At 48.2% G+C, this 18538-nt stretch overlaps 1 protein-coding gene across 5 annotated transcripts in view; it reads left to right on the top strand.

Annotated features, from left to right (window-relative positions):
* gcgra (glucagon receptor a) overlaps nucleotides 1-17665 on the top strand; it is a 22013-nt gene extending 4348 nt beyond the window's left edge. Inside the window, exons 1-14 of one of the 5 annotated variants that reach the window (XM_085933844.1) lie at nucleotides 2676-6573; nucleotides 6988-7114; nucleotides 7330-7426; nucleotides 7530-7637; nucleotides 7708-7802; nucleotides 7929-8023; nucleotides 8116-8302; nucleotides 8445-8604; nucleotides 8679-8739; nucleotides 14249-14318; nucleotides 15088-15176; nucleotides 15244-15388; nucleotides 15503-15544; nucleotides 15613-17665. In XM_085933844.1, coding sequence (XP_085789970.1) covers nucleotides 7061-7114; nucleotides 7330-7426; nucleotides 7530-7637; nucleotides 7708-7802; nucleotides 7929-8023; nucleotides 8116-8302; nucleotides 8445-8604; nucleotides 8679-8739; nucleotides 14249-14318; nucleotides 15088-15176; nucleotides 15244-15388; nucleotides 15503-15544; nucleotides 15613-15927 — 1518 coding nt within the window. In that variant the 5' untranslated portion in view covers nucleotides 2676-6573; nucleotides 6988-7060 and the 3' untranslated portion in view covers nucleotides 15928-17665. Of the gene's footprint in view, nucleotides 1-2675; nucleotides 6574-6987; nucleotides 7115-7329; nucleotides 7427-7529; nucleotides 7638-7707; nucleotides 7803-7928; nucleotides 8024-8115; nucleotides 8303-8444; nucleotides 8740-14248; nucleotides 14319-15087; nucleotides 15177-15243; nucleotides 15389-15502; nucleotides 15545-15612 lie in introns of those variants that run through there. The other 4 variants (XM_085933845.1, XM_085933843.1, XM_085933846.1 and 1 more) reach the window with 4 other exon arrangements.
* Nucleotides 17666-18538: the final 873 nt, after the last annotated feature.

Here is an 18538-nt window from a genome sequence, read left to right as displayed (position 1 = left end):
ACCGGTGCAATAAATGCTAACGCTCACAAATCACACAATGAGACGAAAACATTGGACGGACATTTCCGCTATGGTTCCTTTGGTGTGCTTTCAGGTCTTTTTAATTTTCCCTTTTATTTACTTTGTTTCATGATGGAAAATGGTTTGTTAACTTTCGTGTTTGTCATTTTCAGACTGAACTGAATTCATCAAGTGGGAATGGCAGTGTGGCAGAATGCCAGTCAAATTAGGGCACAGGCTGCAAAACACACCCGGTGGCCCGCTCGCCCGGTGGCCCGCTCACCCGTCTTTGGTTTTGCTCCTTATTACATTTTTGGTTTTATATCGTCTCCAAATAGGTTCGGTGCTTAACAAGGGCAGGCCACACGTTTCCATATTGCTTTGAGCACAAAACAAATGATTGCCTTTTAAATCGCAATCATGATGAGAGAAAACAAATGATATTTCTAAACTTATGTGACACACATGCGCATGTAGACATTCTTCATAATTGAAAAAAAGGGAAGCACCTCTTCCTGTTGAGGTGCGGGAAACATCTCATGCTCGCCCATCGAATGAAATGGAATCTAAACGAATAGAATCGACATCCCGTGTCACCCACAGACCTTTGAAGGGGACAATTTCTTTTGATTCGGGCACATGCCGCCTTAAACGGATCACCTTTGACTTGATTACATCTACCTCGAGCGGAGAGTGCAAGCTCTTCAAAACAAGCGCCGCTGGCGCTCGCCCCCTTCCCAGAAGGTAACCCGATTAGCCACCGGCTCTTGATGGGCTAATAAAAGTGCACGTGTGGAAGGAGATAAGTGGCATTTTAACTGGAATATAAACATGAACGCCGTGTTTCTTACTGTCTGATCAGCGGTCCAAAGTTTGCAAGACAGAAGATAAGATGGGGTGGTCATCCATCAGAATTCTTTGACGATGAGTTTGCCGCACAGCAACGTTTTTCACTTTTCACTCCCTGCAGTTGTAAGGGCCAGGTGTTCCAATACTTTTGCCCAGAAACCATTGTTGGGGCTCCAATGTTAGTCCTCGGCCAAAAATCCTTCTCACCATATCAAAGATGGAACTTCACTGTGAAAACATTTGCCATGTGGTGCCAAAACCTTAGCGACACCTGCTTCTCTCGTGGCTGATTGATGCCGCAAGGTAGCGATTCCTATGTTATTTCCAGATGCGTGCCCTCGCTATGCAGTGGCATCATGATTTTCTCTCCAGAATTTAGCATTGATGACTCGCTGCCGCTTTATTGCTCTTCCAAACAGACTTCTGTTGTACTATAGCACTTTGTCTTCTTTGCTAATCAACATTTTGTCTTAGCTTAGCATAGTTAGCAAGCTTTCCAACCTCTTCCCATTCTACTCGTCGTTCTTTTTCGATGAAAAAAAACATCCGTCTGCTGCGGCTCAAGTTTTTGTGATGACATTGTACTTGCATCTTTCACTTTTTCTGATTTTAACATTGCAATCGATGAGGTTTGGCTTCAATAGAATAAAAACAAATACAGTAACTGGAAGAAAAATGACGATAGTTGTGCTGCTTGGTTGGTTGGTTCCCAGCCAATCATTCCCTATTTCTAATCCCCCCCCTGTAGCCCACAGTTTGTCGTGGTACCAGATGACACAGAAGCAGATACGGAACCCAGAACATTCCGTCACTTGAGCGAGGCCCAGACGGCTGCCGGTGGCATAGTTTTCTGCCGCCCACCTGTGTGAACAAACGGCGCTTGCACTCCAGCGGGAAACGCTCACATTCATCAAGCTGACGGGGCCCTGAACCCCAGCGTTCAGATTTTGGACAGGTTCAGAGGGATTTGCTCGGTTTTTGCCTCCGCCCGGCCCATCCCTTCAGACGATGTCACAAGAGAGCAACTTGATTGCGTTCTCTTTGGAGAGCAGCCAAACACAGAAAAACGGCAATTGTGACGTGACCAAGTTCAGTGCACAGGGGAAGCAAGACACTAAGTGGTGTACACCCCATATTAAAAAAAAATGCTTCGACACCACCGCATCACATCTCACGGGACCGAAGCGACAAAGCAAAGGTACAGCGGTAGGCCACGGTGAGGTTGGCATACACGCAGGTGCAGTGAAAGCTGGAAGCTCGCCGTCCGTGGCCCCCTCTGGCACTTTGCGAGACGTGCCACACAAATCAAAGTCACTGCCGCATTTAGACGCTCAGGCGGACGAGTCAAGTGGGAGGGGGCCAAGAGGTCACTGGGTTAACGGAAGCATCCATCGCACTAACTCGCTCAAAGCGCAATCAACCCAATTGAGAGCCAAGAGGCTTGATGCGATTAGCTGACTGATGAGCCAGCCGCCCACTCGCACGCCGACCGCGCACGTGGCGCCATTTAAACGGTGGCCTTGGTTTCACGTATGGCTGAGTGGGCGGCATGATTCACAGGGCCCTTTTGGGAGTTCAACTTCCTCTTTAGCACACTGCAAGCCCAGAGCGCATTTATGGCGCACAAATCGATTCCAGCAAAGTGCTGGAAAGTGACGAGCGCAACACGCTTTTGCTTTTCTCCCGCCGCGCTTTTGCTTTGTTCCTATCCAAGTCCATAATACCCCCCCCCCCCCCACACACACACACACACACACACTCGCACGCGTGTGTTTGCACACCACTATGACCTGAACTAATGCATCTGTTTAATTCTGCCGTCCAAGTTGGGTCACTTGCGATGAATGAACCCAAAGTCCATGGGACATGGGAAAATAAGCAACTACGAGCGGCCTCTCTTTTCTAGGAGTGTGACTGAGAAGTTGGCCGTTCGTTGGGTAAACTTTGAGTCCGTTGAGGCAAAGCAGCGTCAGCTGCGTGAGCCATGCTCAACTCTGAGGGGCCTCAGGGCAACTGATTATTTTTGCAAACATTACACAAGAGGCGAAACAAAGCTGTCAATTGCGCTGAGGGCCAGTGAGTTCTTCCTAGTGGCCCTCAGCAGTTTGGAAAGCGCCAAGATGGAAATTAGCGTTTGATCTCTGAACCGTTTTGCCACGGTGACAGTCCCATTTCAATTTCCACAACTTTTGTCTAAGCAAACAAGGTTGAGCAACAGAAGGCCAACAACGTGTGTTTGAAAGTACGTCGGATGCTAAACGGCTGCGCGGCTGCGACCTCTTGCCATGACCCGGCAGCCACCGCCCACTTTGAGCTTGTTCACACGCTGGCTGGCAGCACATGGCCGCATCATGTCCGCCACCCACATTCGCCTAATGTGACCCTGATAGAGACTTAATAAAAACAAATCAATAATGCGCCCAGCAGCGGAGGAGGACAAGGTCATGGCCTAGCGTACACGTGCATCCTCGCGGAGAATTACTGCTTTTGGACTTGAGATGGCGGATTAAGCGCCGCTCATGTCCTTTTTTTGGCCAAACAGGAAATGGGAGCAATTTGCCTCAAAGCAGTTGTCTGTCCATTAATGCCCGCCGCTAAACATGTGGCTTTGTCTCATGCTCAGCAACATGATCAGTCAAATTCTTTGTTTTTATTCTATCTTTATTTCTTTATTTATTATGCAAGGATGACCAAAGATTTGAGGAGGTCAAATTACTTAAAATATAATGGCCAGAACTGCCAGCCACAGCGAGCGTTTTTGGCCAAAGGTGATTCATTAGCGCATTGTTTGGGCAAAATGGGATTCACTACAGCGGAAACTTTTGGGAAACTGAGAGCTTTTTTTTTGCGTACAAGTTACACGTTTTCAAATCGACATGAAGCCAAAGGCGCGGTAAAAAGATAGCGGCCCACCGACTAAATATTGCCTGTGACGTATTTTGCAAACACGGCAGACCAGACGCAGGCCATCCGTCGGACAGCCAAAAGTCAAAGTCCCATTCCAACAAGCGAGAGCACCGGCCGGCGGAGCGACCAAATTAGGCCATGACAGCAGCAGCCGAGGTTACGTGGTTGTTACATATGACGACGAGGAAGCCATTGATCACCAACATACACCCTGTATCGCCTCAATGTGACAACACAAGTGTTTGTCTCTCATTCAACTCTCAAGTGGATTTTGCTGCTCTTGCTATGAATTTACCAGGACATATCTTAAGTGACATTTATTTTAGTCGTTGGGAGGGGGTTAGGGGGGCATTTTAAACTCCAAAGTCCATGTGTACTATGGTGGGTTGTTTTGGGTTTTTTTTGTGGAAAAAAACAGCTTTGGAGGGGGCTCTATGGGCCTTTGCACGTTCACTTGACAAAAACGGTTTTGCATGTTTGCTTTAGTGGCCATTCATTTCATGAACATCTGATGGAAAACAAAGCTTCTCCATTCATGGACTATTCCAACCTGTTTTTTTATAGTTATTATGGTGAATGGGCTTGACTTGATCCCCCTACACGTGTTCAATGTTGTGTCATTAGTAAGTGCCAACGCAAATTGTCCGATAATACATGCACTTGAATCTCTTGTAGTATCGTGCTCAGCAACATTTCCCGCATTCACTCATGATAAGTGTTACGTATGTATTACTCACACAAAGAGCGTATGTTTTACTCACACAAACAATTGAATTCACACCACATCGCTTAAGTTGAGTGTCCATCACTTGAAAAAGTCCAAGGTAAATGAAACAATGTGAAAATGAATAGGTGGCTCACAAAAGTTTGTTTGTGGCAAAAAGTGGGAAATCATTTTCAGCTGAAGCACATCTGCAGTGCTGAAACACACACACAGCAAGCAGCTGAATAGAACGAGGGCAAAGACTTAATGACAAAAGTTGATTCGCTCCGCAAACGCTATGTCGACTGACCATTCAAAACATTCAGTCGGCAGCAACATTGAAAGTTTGCAAAAACAAACGAACCAAAGCAGCAGCCTGAAATGCCAAAAGCATCATGCAAACACTCGATCTCTTCTGGAAAAAGATGAACTGTAAAACCAAAAAAGCACTCTTGCCGCCGAATTGCTCAGAGTTTATCCTGAAAACGTGTGCCCGTATTTTCCGCCGGATAAATTTGCTGGGTGGTTTTGATTCCACAATGCAGCAAATGTTTAAATCTGCCAAAGCGCCAACACACGCATGTTGCCACCACTTGCAAAGTACACCGGGTGCAAACCACACCGGGTGGGCCGCGATTAAAAAATAACGTGATGCTTGAGCACCAAAGTTTGCCCACCTCCGTGAGTAACTAGCTCAGTGGCCCAGTGGTCGAGTGTCCGCCCTGAAACTGGAAGGTTGTGGGATCAAACCCCAGCCGGGTCATACCAAAGCCTATAACAAATGGGACCCATTGCCTCCCTGCTTGGCACTCAGCATTAAGGGTTGGAATTGGGGGGTTATATCACCAAATGATTCCTGAGAGTGACTCCGCTGCCGCTTACTGCTCCCCTCTCCCCCAGGGGATGAATCAAAATCACATGTGGATGGGTTAAATGCAGAGGATAAATTTCACCACACCCAGATGTGTGTGTGACAATCTTTTAACTTTAACCTACCTACAAGATTTCACGAGATTTCAAGACAGCGGAAAGTGGGTCATGCCGAGCAAATAGCAATAGAAGCGGATTTCAAAAAAAGGTTAAATTTAGCATCAGATCTGGTCAAATTTGAACTTTCATCCAAATTGCATGGGCATGACTTCGAGGGGGAAATGGAAGTTAATGTATCTGATTGTTCGATTCAATTAAGAGTGATCTTTTGAAGGGCGGCTCGGTGGAGCAGTGGGTAGCACGTCCGCCTCACAGTTAGGAGGGTGCGGGTTCGATTCCACCTCCGGCCCTCCCTGTGTGGAGTTTGCATGTTCTCCCCGTGTCCGCGTGGGTTTTCTCCGGGCACTCCGGTTTCCTCCCACATCCCAAAAACATGCTTGATAAGCCGATTGAGCACTCCAAATTGTCCCTAGGTGTGAGTGCGAGTGCGAATGGTTGTTCGTCTCTGTGTGCCCTGCGATTGGTTGGCAACCAGTTCAAGGTGTCTCCCGCCTACTGCCCGATGACGGCTGGGATAGGCTCCAGCACGCCCGCGACCCCCGTGGGGACTAAGCGGTTCAGAAAATGGATGGATGGATGGTGATCCTTTGGAGTGACTGCGTGTCTTGAAGGGGAAGCAGCATAAATCCATCCAGTCGTAGATGTCGTTTGCTTGTTAGTGACAAATGGAAACCACACTAACGTGACACAGTATTACTAGGACATGTTATAACACCCTAATCATCCTGCTTGCCGGACTCCAGTGGCAGCCAACGGCTGCCCCGCATCCTCTGCTCATATCTGAGCCATCGTGTCATATAGTATGCTGCATGGACGATGGTCATGACGTCCCACATTATTCATCGGGGCTTTGTCTTTCTTCATCAAAGATGAATTTTTCATCCACATAGAAAAAAGCCATAAATACTTATTAGGCCCATTGGCACTCACACAACTCGGCCGGGGAAGGATGTTTTGAGACACAAGTGCCATTCTTATTGTTGGACATTATTCTTCTTCGACATTATTCTGGCTTTGAGAAAAGCCAAAGAAAAAGCAAAACTCATCCCCTCCAAACTTCATTCTGCACATACCTGACGACGACGTGGCAACTGGAGTTGATCCGATGCCCGTTGGCGCCAGAGGTAATCAGCCAATGCTTCCGATGGCTCATTACTCCGTACGGTCCATTAGGGAAACGGACAGATGCTATCTGAGGTCTCGCTACCATGCCGTCGCACATTTTCAAGCCTTTGTTTAGAATGTTTGAACAAAGCACAGCTGAGAATTGTAGGTCTCGACTACACGCATCTGTCCGCCCGCAAGGACCAGAACCGAATGAAATTTGAAACGTTTTGGCCAAAAATGTTTCCACGTCCAAAGTGGTTTTTGCAGAAACGTTTCAGATTTGGTCCGTTCTCCCGCTTCACACTCTTGCCGGGATGGAAATGGGACGGCTCCTTGAGTAGAGAGCAGCTGAGCAGCCGGCGAAGCTTCCTTCAATGTGGCTGTAGCACGCTTCCTCCTTCCTCTTACAATGCCAATGTATGTGTGTCCAGGTTGTGCGGCCGGCCCAGATAAGTGCCCCCCCCCCCCCCATGAGACAAATTTGACGCTGCCTTTGAAAACGGCATGTCGCAGCTCTTCCTGCTTTCCACAATGCTCCTGGTCCCCGGCAGCATCCAGGTGGGTCAACGGACCTGGAGTCACAGCCGAGATTGCCAGCTGTTGATTTCAGCCATGCTGACCTTTTTGCGTGCAACTAAGCTACATCACAGCGAGAAGGCTTTCTTGCTTTTGTGGTAGCTAATAAGATTTCCTTTTGGTGGCTATAAAAGCGCAAAGGCTCTGTCAACGGTATGGCATATGTGCTCATCGCTTGACCCCCCCCCCCCATACAGATGTCTTCCCCCGTCATCATGGATAAGCTGCACGAGAGCTGGAAGTTGTACATGAACGAGTGTGAGCACAACAACAGCCAAGCTCCGCCGAGCACCGGTGAGCAATGACAACAGAATATCGCCGTTGTACTGTCGTATTATGTGTGCCAACAGCCACGGCCATCTGGGCTATCTCGCATCTTTGTTATTCTCGCCTGTAGTGCCAGTGTGCAATAGAACCTTTGACAAGTACGCCTGCTGGCCCGACGGACTGCCCAACACAACGGTGGGCGTATCGTGCCCATGGTATCTGCCTTGGTACCGCAAAGGTACAAGCGATGGCAATGTGGCGAAACCAGCCGGAGTACTTTGAACTAAGTGTATGCTTTGGCAGAGCAGTTCAGCACGGCTCGGTGTACCAGGAGTGTGACGCTAACGGCCGCTGGCTAACGACGAAGAACACCAGCGAGTGCGACTCCAATGGGCCCGCTCAGGTAAGGCCGAGTTTGGCAGCATTGCAACCAGCGCTCATTTTGAGTCCCTCTACTTCGGGATTTGTGTCAGACCAAGACAAAAGAAAAGAATGACAAAAACTGACATGATTGTGTCGCTATTTGCAGCAGTACTACGGGCAGATCCGGATTATGTACACCGTGGGCTACTCGCTCTCACTGGTGGCTCTGGTTTTGGCTTTGAGCATTCTCATCTTCTTCAGGTAATATTCAATCACCCTGATGAGGGTGGGCGAAAACGAATGAAAGATGGACAAATGGAAAGTAGAACAAGTCCACGGATGTGACCCAACAGGAAGCTACACTGCATGAGAAATAACATCCACATGAACCTGTTTGCATCCTTCATTCTGAGAGCCTTGTCCATCCTCATCAAAGACGCGCTAATGGAGGCCAACATCACATCGCAGGACCTGAGCCAGGAGGAGCAGGGTTTCTCCCGGGGCTCGGCATCACCCGCAGACCTGCTGCTCAACAATGAGGTCAGTCCTGACAATCTTCACGAGCGGCCTCTGAAATGGGCAAATACTCCCACGTCACAGAGGGCATGCCGGTGTGCAGTTGTCTCTGCTGTGACGATTGCTGGCGATTTAACGCCACTGCACTCTGACTCTGGCCCGGCAGATAACAATCAGTTGTCGCGTGGCTGCCGTCATGATGCAGTACAGCATCTTGGCCAACAGTTACTGGCTGCTGGTGGAAGGCATCTACCTCCACAACCTGCTGGTCATCGCTGTCTTTACAGAGAGGAATTACTTCCAGATCTACCTGTGCATTGGCTGGGGTGAGCTGGACCCAAACCGGAGAAGTCTGACGCATAATCGCGCTCAAAATCATGTCGCAATCATTTCTTCTCAGGTACGCCGTTGTTATTCCTCGTTCCCTGGGTGATTGCTAAGTACCTCTATGAGAATCACGAGTAAGTTTTGGCGCATTGTATTTTGTGCTTTGTGTTGTTTTGAAGCGACACTACAATAGATTCCTAGAAAGGAAAAGAAAAGTAAAGCAAGGTCAAACAAGCCAAGGTAAAGCTTTATCCATCTATCCATCCATCCATTTTCCGAATTGCTTTATCCTCGCCTCGTTCAGATAAATCAAATTGGATTTAATTTATTGGTTTATGGATTGGATGGGGGGGCAATGGATCAGCGTTCTCGTCGCGCCCCCTGTCAGTACCCGGGCTTGCCCAGGGAAGCTATTGATCCTACCAGCAGACTAAATTCCAAGAGACGACACCCGAGAGCCAAATCAAGGAATCCTAGGCACAGTCCCAAAACCGACAGCAAACAGCCTCAAGAGCACCTCGCGGTGGAACCTGCCCTTCGAATACCACAGCTAAATGTCGAAGGCCTTTCTGCAGCCAAGCAAAGCCTTATTGAAGTCCTCACCTTCCAACACTCGATTGATGTTATCTGCCTCCAAGAGACTCACATTGGCACAGAGGAAGTAGGCCGCTTCACCATCAAAGGCTTTGACCTCCTGTACTACACCCCACATGCCAAACATGGACGAGCCACTTATGTGCGCTCTGACATAGTTGAAGCAAACCACTTGACAACAACACATTTCTCTGACACCATAACTATCGGTGGTTTCAATATTGTCAATGTGTACAAGCCCCCTAGTGCCAACTGGGATCTGCAGGTCCTACCTACACTACCCCACCCTGCCATCTATGTGGGAGATTTCAACAGCCACCTGGGCCACCCAGCAGCGGATAGTGATGGAGAGGCACTTTCAGACTGGGCATCCAGAAATGACCTTGTTCTGACACACGATCTCAAACAAAGAGGAACTTACTACTCCGCTAGGTGGAAGACCTGTGTTGGGTTAGCTCTTTGAATGGAACGCCCTATCCTGCTCAGATCCTCATTCTTGACGACTTTCCACACAGTCACGGCCCTTGCTCGTGTTGGCCTACAGCTCCCAGTCATTAACAGCCCAAGGAAGATCAAAGTCAAGGTCTGCTTAATTGTCAATTCCTTCCCATGTTAAGACACACAAAGAAATGGAAATTACGTTTCCCACCGTCCCACGGTGACTAGACACATTACACATCGCATACAAGCAAATAGCACAAAGAGTCAAGTCAAGTCAAGTTTTTATATAGCCCTAAATCACAAGCAGTCTCAAAGGGCTCTGTCCTCTGCATTTAACCCATCCCCATGTGATTTTGATCCATCCCCTGGGGGAGAGGGGAGCAGTGAGCAGCAGCGCCGCGCTCGGGAATCATTTTTGGTGATCTAACCCCCCAATTCCAACCCTTAATGCTGAGTGCCAAGCAGGGAGGCAATGGGTTCCATTTTTATAGTCTTTGGTATGACCCGGCCGGGGTTTGAACCCACAACCTTCCAGTCTCAGGGCGGACATTCTACTACTAGGCCACTGATCTGGCCACTGAAATAGACAAAGAGTAAAGACAATAGACAAGAGTGATGAATAAATAATAAGCAAATAAACTAACTAAATAAACAATAAATAAATAAGTAAATAAATAGACAAATAAGAGGAGCAAAATGGAGCAAGCGTGCATACGGCAGACAGCCAGAATATAGCGCGAGCAACCTGCCTGCTGTACTTGTAGCACGACGCGGTAAGACTAGACGAACACGTAAAACTGTCGGACAAACACTTAGTAATTACAGTGAAACTCTGGATAGGAGTATTGTTATCATCCCACTCCACATCATCACTGTAGATGAAGCCTACAACCGCTTCTGCAGCGCTATCTACAAAGCTGCCCACTCAGCCATCCCACGAGGCTATCGACCCCTGTACGTCCCCTGCCTGGACGAAGAAAGCGCTGTACTCCTACAAGCTTACAAAACATCAGCGGACCCTGAGATAGCAGACCATCTCATTGAATCGCTAATTACAGCTCAGAGAAGGAAATGGAAGGAGACCGTAGCTGACCTGTACTTTACACACTCTAGCAGAAAATGTTGGAGCCTCATCCGCCGTCTAGCAACTGCACAAAAGCCCCCCGGCCAAAACCGAGCATCTGACACACCCAACTTTGTTGTTCCCACCTACTGGCTACTGCAAAAGTAACTCAAGACAAATCCACCATAAGAGCAGTTTCATCTGAGCTAAAGAAACACCAACAAGTGCTAAGAGAGGATAGAATTCCTGAGTCTTTTGAGGTTGCTGAACTGGAGAAAGTCCTGCAGGGCCTGAAATGTGGAAAGGCTGCAAGATATGATAACATCTTTCCAGAGTTCATGAAACACCTTGGCCCCCGAGCCCAAACCTGGCTGACACTAGGATTGTAAAAACAAACTCGATCCCAAAGAAATGGCGGACAGCAAAAGTTATTGCCATACCAAAAGACCACAAACTGCCAGCCAGCTACCGCCCAATCTCCCTACTCAGCGTTCCCTTCAAAAGTTTGGAACGACTAATTTTACAACGTATATCACCAGGAGTAGAGGAACTTCTCTGTGTGGATCAAGCAGGTTTCCCTCAAGGACCGCAGCACAGGAGAACAAGTACTGGCCCTATTCACCTTCATAGAAAATGGTTTCGAAAGCAGACTGAAGACAGAGACTGTGTTTCCCGATCTCACAGCTGCCTATGATACTGTCTGGCACAAAGGCCTACTCAAACTCACAAAAGACACACATGGCAAGATGGCGGCGCGTGCACACGCAGCGGCCTCTCTCCGTCCCTGCCGATCGGTGTTTTTGTTCATTTAATGAGTGTTTGTCAGACAGTTTTATGTGTTTGTCTGATCGCACCACGTAGCGCTACGAGTACAGCAAGCAGGTTCTGCTCGACGTCGGCGAAAGCGAGTTTTGCGGCGTTTCGGACTTTGGTGCGGGGACATTAAAGTCACTGGGACTACAATGCCTGCATCATCGCTGGACTCGTCTGCTACTCCTTCCCCGGACCAGCAGCGTCGGAAGCGGTGTGCGAGGAGGCAGAAGAGGGGGAAGCGCGGAGGCGTCCGGGCCAGGCTAGCGGCGTGCCCAACTCGCCCGGCCGTGTCTTCCATTCTTCTGGCGACTGTCCGGTCGCTGGACACCGGACTCTTCTGTGCTACTGGAGCGGCTGGCGTGCTATCGAGCGGACCGGGCACTTATTACTTCTTCGTTGCTCTTGTCTGTTCGTTTTTACTCTTTGTGCTATTTGGTGCGAGTGTTGTGTACTGTCTAGTCACCGTGGGACGGTGGGGAACGTAATTTCGATCTCTTTGTGTGCCTGGCATGTGGAGAAATTGACAATAAAGCGGACTTTGACTTTGACTTTGACTTGAAAAGCGCTCCCTGCCTGGGCAACGGCAATAATACATACTCTGCTGACAAACAGAAGGTTCAGAGTTCACCTCGGTCAGAACACGAGTGCATGGAGGAGGCAGACAAATGGGCTGCCACAAGGCTCAGTTCTAGCTCCAACGCTGTTCAACCTCTGCACAAATAACCGACACACCACCAAATCCCGGAAATTCCTCTATGCCAATGACATCTGTCTGGCATTTCAAGCACCAGACTTCGATCAACTGGAACGGGTGCTCACTGAAGATCTTGCTAAACCGGACCAGCTCTGCAAAATCTGGCACCTAAAGACAAGCCCAGCAAAGACTGTATTCAGCGTATTCCATCTCCATAATGCAAGAGCCGCCAGAGAACTAACATCTATCTGGGTGGACTCAAGCTGAAGCATGCCCCCAACCCAACCTACCTTGGAATGACCCTTGACCGGACCTTATCTTTCAAAGAACACCTAAAACGGACGGCAGCCAAAGTTAAATCAATGAACAACCTGCTCTGCAAACTCGCCGGTGCAAAATGCGGGGCAGCAGCCTCCACACTGCGCACCTCAGCACTGGCCCTTTTGCATATTCTGCAGCTGAATATTGTGCCCCTGTCTGGTCGAGGTCCCTCCATACACACCATGTGGACATCCAGCTCAACACAACCATGAGGACCATAACCGGGACTGTCCGCTCAACACCACTCGCCTGGCTTCCTGTCCTATCAAACATTCCCCGCCCACACACATACATATCCGGTAAGAAGCAGCCCGTTCAAAAGATTTTGTTTATTATGACCAGCTCAGTGGCCTAGTAGTAGAGTGTCCGCCCTGAGACTGGAAGGTTGTGGGTTCAAACCCCGGCCGGGTCATACCAAAGACTATAAAAATGGAACCCATTGCCTCCCTGCTTGGCACTCAGCATTAAGGGTTGGAATTGGGGGGTTACATCACCAAAATGATTCCCGAGCGCGGCGCCGCTGCTGCTCACTGCTCCCCTCTCCCCCAGGGGATGGATCAAAATCACACGGGGATGGGTTAAATGCAGAGGACAGAGCCCTTTGAGACTGCTTGTGATTTAGGGCTATATAAACTTGACTTGATTGATTGATTGATTGATTGAAGATCAAAGACTCTCCCCATCTCCCAATCAATAGATAACTACAACCCACCCACTGCTCGACTCCCATCCAGACGACCAATTTGGAAGAACATCCCACCAACCGACTTCACCATCCAGTTGGCGTGGAAAACGGAATGAGAGTCCAACCAGGTCCCAAACAAACATTTGGTACCAGACCCCAACAGGTCCCCGGCACCAACCTCCCAAGAAGACAGTGGTCCACACTCAATTGTTTCAGGACTCGACATGGCGCCTGCTTGGTCAGCCTTCACAAATGGGGCAGTAGCCCCATCCCACTGTGTGCCTGTGGAGAAGAGCAAACCATGGAACACATCATAGAAGCTTGTCCTCTCCACAGACTTAAAGGAGGGTTAGTCACCCTCCATACAGCAGACCAGTAGGCAAAACTGTTTGGCTTAGGGACTTTGCATTCACTAAATAAAATGGATTTAAGAGCAGAGAACTCAAAGCTCAAAACTCAACTCAATTATGATCTTTGGAGCAAAGCATTCAAAATGACCCCAACTAAAGACGATCCCAACAAGACCAAGAGAAAGGAATTAAACAAAAACAGATTCAGCTCATTTTAATGGCACGAAGATTAATTGACTATTCAAAGCTAACTTCAACAAAGCCAAACAAAGAGGTTTCAATCAAACAATGAATTCCTCTGACAAAACTACAATGAACTAAAGTCAAATCAAACTTAGCATGGTTTCAGCTATCTTTGAGAAGCTCAACTAAATCTGCAAAATCAATCATTTCGACTTGAATGGAAAGAGTGCCACAGTCGTGAGTTTAGCTCAGATGATGGGGAATAACAAGCAAAGCACTAACGGGATGGCAGGCGGGCAGATTGCCTTGCTCCCAAACAAAGTCAATGTTGACGATAAATCTAACGCCTCATTAGAGCGCTCCTCACGCTGTGTCATGAACAGCCAAATATGGCAATTATGTTAAAGCGCTTTGGAAGGCATGCCAGGGAGCTTATTCAGATCTCACGCAACATTTAGGCGAGCGAACGAGCGCTGATCATGCCGTGGCTCTTTTCCAGGTGCTGGGGCCAGAATATCAACATGAACTACTGGTGGATCATCCGTTCGCCCATACTGCTGGCAGTTGTGGTAATTCTCACGCGCAACCTCCAGTCACACACAACTGGAAGCGCAGCCGTGAGACACATTTTGCATTTTCACCAATTCTTGGAAGATGGCAAATTGGAAAAAATGAACTTGCACATCGCGATGGAAAGTGTGTCATAGCAACAAGGAAACCATTTGTCCAAACTGATCAATCATATTTTACGTTTCTTCAGCACTCCCCTTCGACAATCGATAACGTGCCGTAAATACAGAGTGTCCCAAAAAACATTTTCAAAGAGTTGTAGTGGAAAATCTCGACGATTCCTTCAGAATTTTTCCTTCAAAGGTCATCTGCAAGCGTTTATGTAAGTGCCATTTGTCACGACTCTGTCAGGCCCGTCAGAGACATGCACGCGTGCGCACACACATCTCGCTCTTTTTCCAAGCATTAATCGTGTCGTTAAGTGGGCTGAACTGCACAGGAATTTCTGTGTTTGCGTGGACGTGGCGACCAGCGGCCCAGCTCCCATTTCAGTTCTTCCCCCTTGATCCCAATCCCGTCGGACGTTACCGGAGACCGATGCCTTATGTTTGTTTGAACGATGACTCTATAGGCAGCACTGCGACGAAACCATCGAAGCCGTGCTATGTGTGGCGCTAACAAGTTACTCAACATGGTAAAGGTCACATCGCAAGAGATCAGAGAGCGTGCACAAATGACACTTGACTTCGTGATAGTGCAGCAGGGACATTTGCGGAAAGAAACATGTGGTACAATGTGCTCCTCGCGCACTGTGCGTATCTCGCGCAGATCAACCTCCTGATCTTCATCCACATCATCCAAATCCTGGTGTCCAAACTGAGAGCGCATCAAATGAGATACAGCGACTACAAGTTCAGGTGAGCACCAATTGGAAGACACTTTGGAAAAGCTTGCACGTGACCGTGTGGTGCTCCTCCGTTGCAGGTTGGCCAAGTCGACGCTCACCCTCATCCCTCTGCTGGGCATCCACCAGGTGGTTTTTATTTACGTCACGGACGAGGCAACAGAGACTGCCATCGGTTTGCGTCTCACCAAGCTGGTCATTGACCTCTTCTTCTCCTCATTCCAGGTACGCTAGCACCTCAGAGTGGGGAGTGGGTTATGGTTAGGCCAAAATCCCGACCAGATGTGGATGGATCTCAAGTTGACATTTCATTGACAAATGTCCTTGTTGTCTATCTAGGGCCTCCTGGTGGCCATTTTGTACTGCTTTGTCAACAAAGAAGTAAGTTATCCCTGCTCTGTCCTCGATGCGTCCAGTTTTGGCACCCTGGCTAACGCACACATGCACAGGTTCAGTCGGAAGTGACCAAGAAGTGGAAGCGCTGGAAACTGGGCCGAAACATCGAGGAGGAATACCGCCATACGTACAGCAACACGCCCAACACCAAGGTGGCTATCCTGCTCAACCATGTGGCCCAGCGGCCACCCCAGCTCACCGAAGCTTGCGCCAAGCCACCCACACCCGTCTGCAACCCTGAAGAGTGGCATGCCCTGGCAGCCAACGGCAAAGTGGCAGCAGACCAGCACCAGGCCACGCTCACCCCAGTGGAGGACGTGGGCCTTGTGGACAATGAAAAGAGCGAGCAGGCTGAGAGCCGCCACTGAAGCGGGCGGACGCACTGAGCACGGCGCGCCCAGCCACGTCAAAGAATAGCACGACCACAACGCTGAAACCTCACATGGCCACCCGTCAATGGAGCCGTCACTTTTCTTTGGAGTAGGCAAACGTGAAAACACGCAAAATAACCGACTGCACTCAAGATTCCTTCAAATGCGCCCTTGCAAATGTTTGACTTCCTGTATCATCCAACCAGGGTATGAGCCAAAGTCTTATTTAAGGCCACTGTGATCAAGTTGAAGACCTCGCCTTCAGTAATGTGAACACAGGGCGGGCCGTACTCACCCAATAATTTGTTGATATTGTGAAATTAACACCAAGATCTACTTGAGCTATACTAATAAAAAAAATCACTAGGCTTCTTTTAGGTCCTTTGAACTGTTTCAAGGATAATTGAGGAAAATAAATCCAGATGAGGACTTTTTTTAAGGATCCTCAGACATCCAAATGACAGATACCTTAATGCTGTCACAAATGTAAAATCCTAAAAAAAACATTCACAATGTCGTATGCTCTGTTTATTCTCAATATCAAAAGTGTTTTTAAGATACGTCTAAAAAGGCAAACCCCTCCAAAAGGGCTCGTCAAACACGTACACACACCTAGCATTGCAATGTCAAATGTGTGATGCAACCACCAGATGGGCTAACATGGATCATTCAGAAACATATTTCTTAAGGATCGACATAAACCCTGTCTAATGCTGAAAATGTTCATCTGCCTTGGAATCCAAAATCTTTCAAAACATCTTCAAATGACAAACATGTAGCCACCTAGCATTGCAATAATGTGTTATTAGGACACAAGGATGACTACGGGGCTTTCTTGAGGATCCACTGACACTCTTGTCTCGTGCTAGAACCTCCCGAGAGTAATGCCTCCAAAGATATCTGTCAAAATTACAAATGCTAAACCGTAGCCATGATGCAACGCAACCAGAAAATTGCAATTTCAAGTATGCCTGTCTTAACGCCAGATATGTTAAATCCGCCGAGAATGCAACGCTAACATGTAGCTAGCATTGTAACGTCTAATGGCAGAAAATGCGCTTGACGTGAAATTGGGGAGTGGGCTCAGAGTGCGCAGGCGTAGTTTTCGTATTTTCTTTGGTGAACACTGAAATGGTTGATTTGGTGTCATCCTACAGACCTTGCCGAGGGCGGTCGGTGCACAAGAACCGGCTCGTGTCGTGCAAAGGCTACTTGGAGACAAGACATACGGACGGCCTCGCGCGCGTTATCCGACAAAGCAAACAAAGGTTTTGGTACGTTTTAGTTTGTGTGTCAACTGCTCTGCTTGCGTTGTGTTGCATATGAATTTATCACGCGCTGCAGTCATGGCATGGCTTACTACTGTGTGCTCTTGTGGACAGATTCGGTATTACAAGGTAAGCCGTGGGGTCAAGCCCGCCCGCTGTTAGAAGACGCTTAAGCGTCAGTAAGCCGAAATTGGCGTAGCGTGTCGATGCCGTCCGTCACTTGGGCGGGTCAACGTGTCCTTGGAAAGCAGATGGATAAAGAAGCTGTGACCTGACCTGGATGTTGTTCTTCTTGGGTGGCCTTTTTTCAAAGTAGTTCTGCAATGTGAATGTATTCTCCAAGATGTTTTTCTTCAACGTGTACAGTGTTTTTGCTGTGAATGCTCAGGTGTAAACAGTTGATCGTGCTTGTATGTATATATTGTGTCCGAAATGGCGGAAGAAGAATAAATCGCAGTGTCAAATGATTTTTTTGGAGCTGTGGGTATCTCTTTGTCTTAATGTGAAAATAAAGACGAGGATGCACGGGCGCACACACACACAAACACACACACACACGGTCCTTTGTAAGGTCTGGCTCCTCGCCCATCAAATTCAATCGAGTTAAAGTGCAATCACATCGCAGCCACGCCTACGCGCGCACACGGCGATTAAATAGGGTTACACAGGAAGGGGCAACATTACTACACTCACTGGCCTGAGAAGTTCAAGCGAAGACCCATCATTCTGGAGGATCGTGGCAATTCATGAGCCAGGGTTTGCTGTCAAAATTGTGACGCAGAATATCGGAAGCCCTTGGGGCAGGCGGCAATATGTCGACGTGTAATGTTAATCAAAATGTCAAACATTTCTTCATGTGCTTGTAAAAATTGGGGAAAGAAAATCTCCAGAGCAAGTTCAACATTTACAAAATTGCTCAAGACGTACAAGAAGGAGCTCAAAATGGGAATTTTAATGTGAAAATGAATGTGCTTCACATTTGAAATGGGAACATTTTGCTTGAAAAGTCCCAATGATCATCGTCACACAAATTTGTCCTCTGCATTTAACCCATCCCCATGTGATTTTGATCCATCCCCTGGGGGAGAGGGGAGCAGTGAGCAGCAGCAGTGCCGCACTTGGAAATCTTTTGGTGATCTAACCCCCCAATTCCAACCCTTAATGCTGAATGCCAAGCAGGGAGGCAGTGGGTTTCATTTTTATAATCTTTGGTATGACCCGGCCGGGGTTTGAACCCACAACCTTCCAGTCTCAGGGCGGACACTCTACTACTAGGCCATTGAGCTGGTCCACCGTCAACATTGAACGTCTCATTCAAAGTTTCATACAAGCCCTGGCCG

The sequence above is a fragment of the Syngnathus leptorhynchus genome, chromosome 16 (assembly GCF_054491065.1).
Source record: "Syngnathus leptorhynchus isolate UIUO chromosome 16, UIUO_Slep, whole genome shotgun sequence".
In the NCBI taxonomy this organism is placed as follows: Eukaryota; Metazoa; Chordata; class Actinopteri; order Syngnathiformes; family Syngnathidae; genus Syngnathus; species Syngnathus leptorhynchus.
The sequence above is the reverse complement of the archived record's forward strand: the minus strand, read 5'-3'. Positions and strand labels throughout refer to the sequence as shown.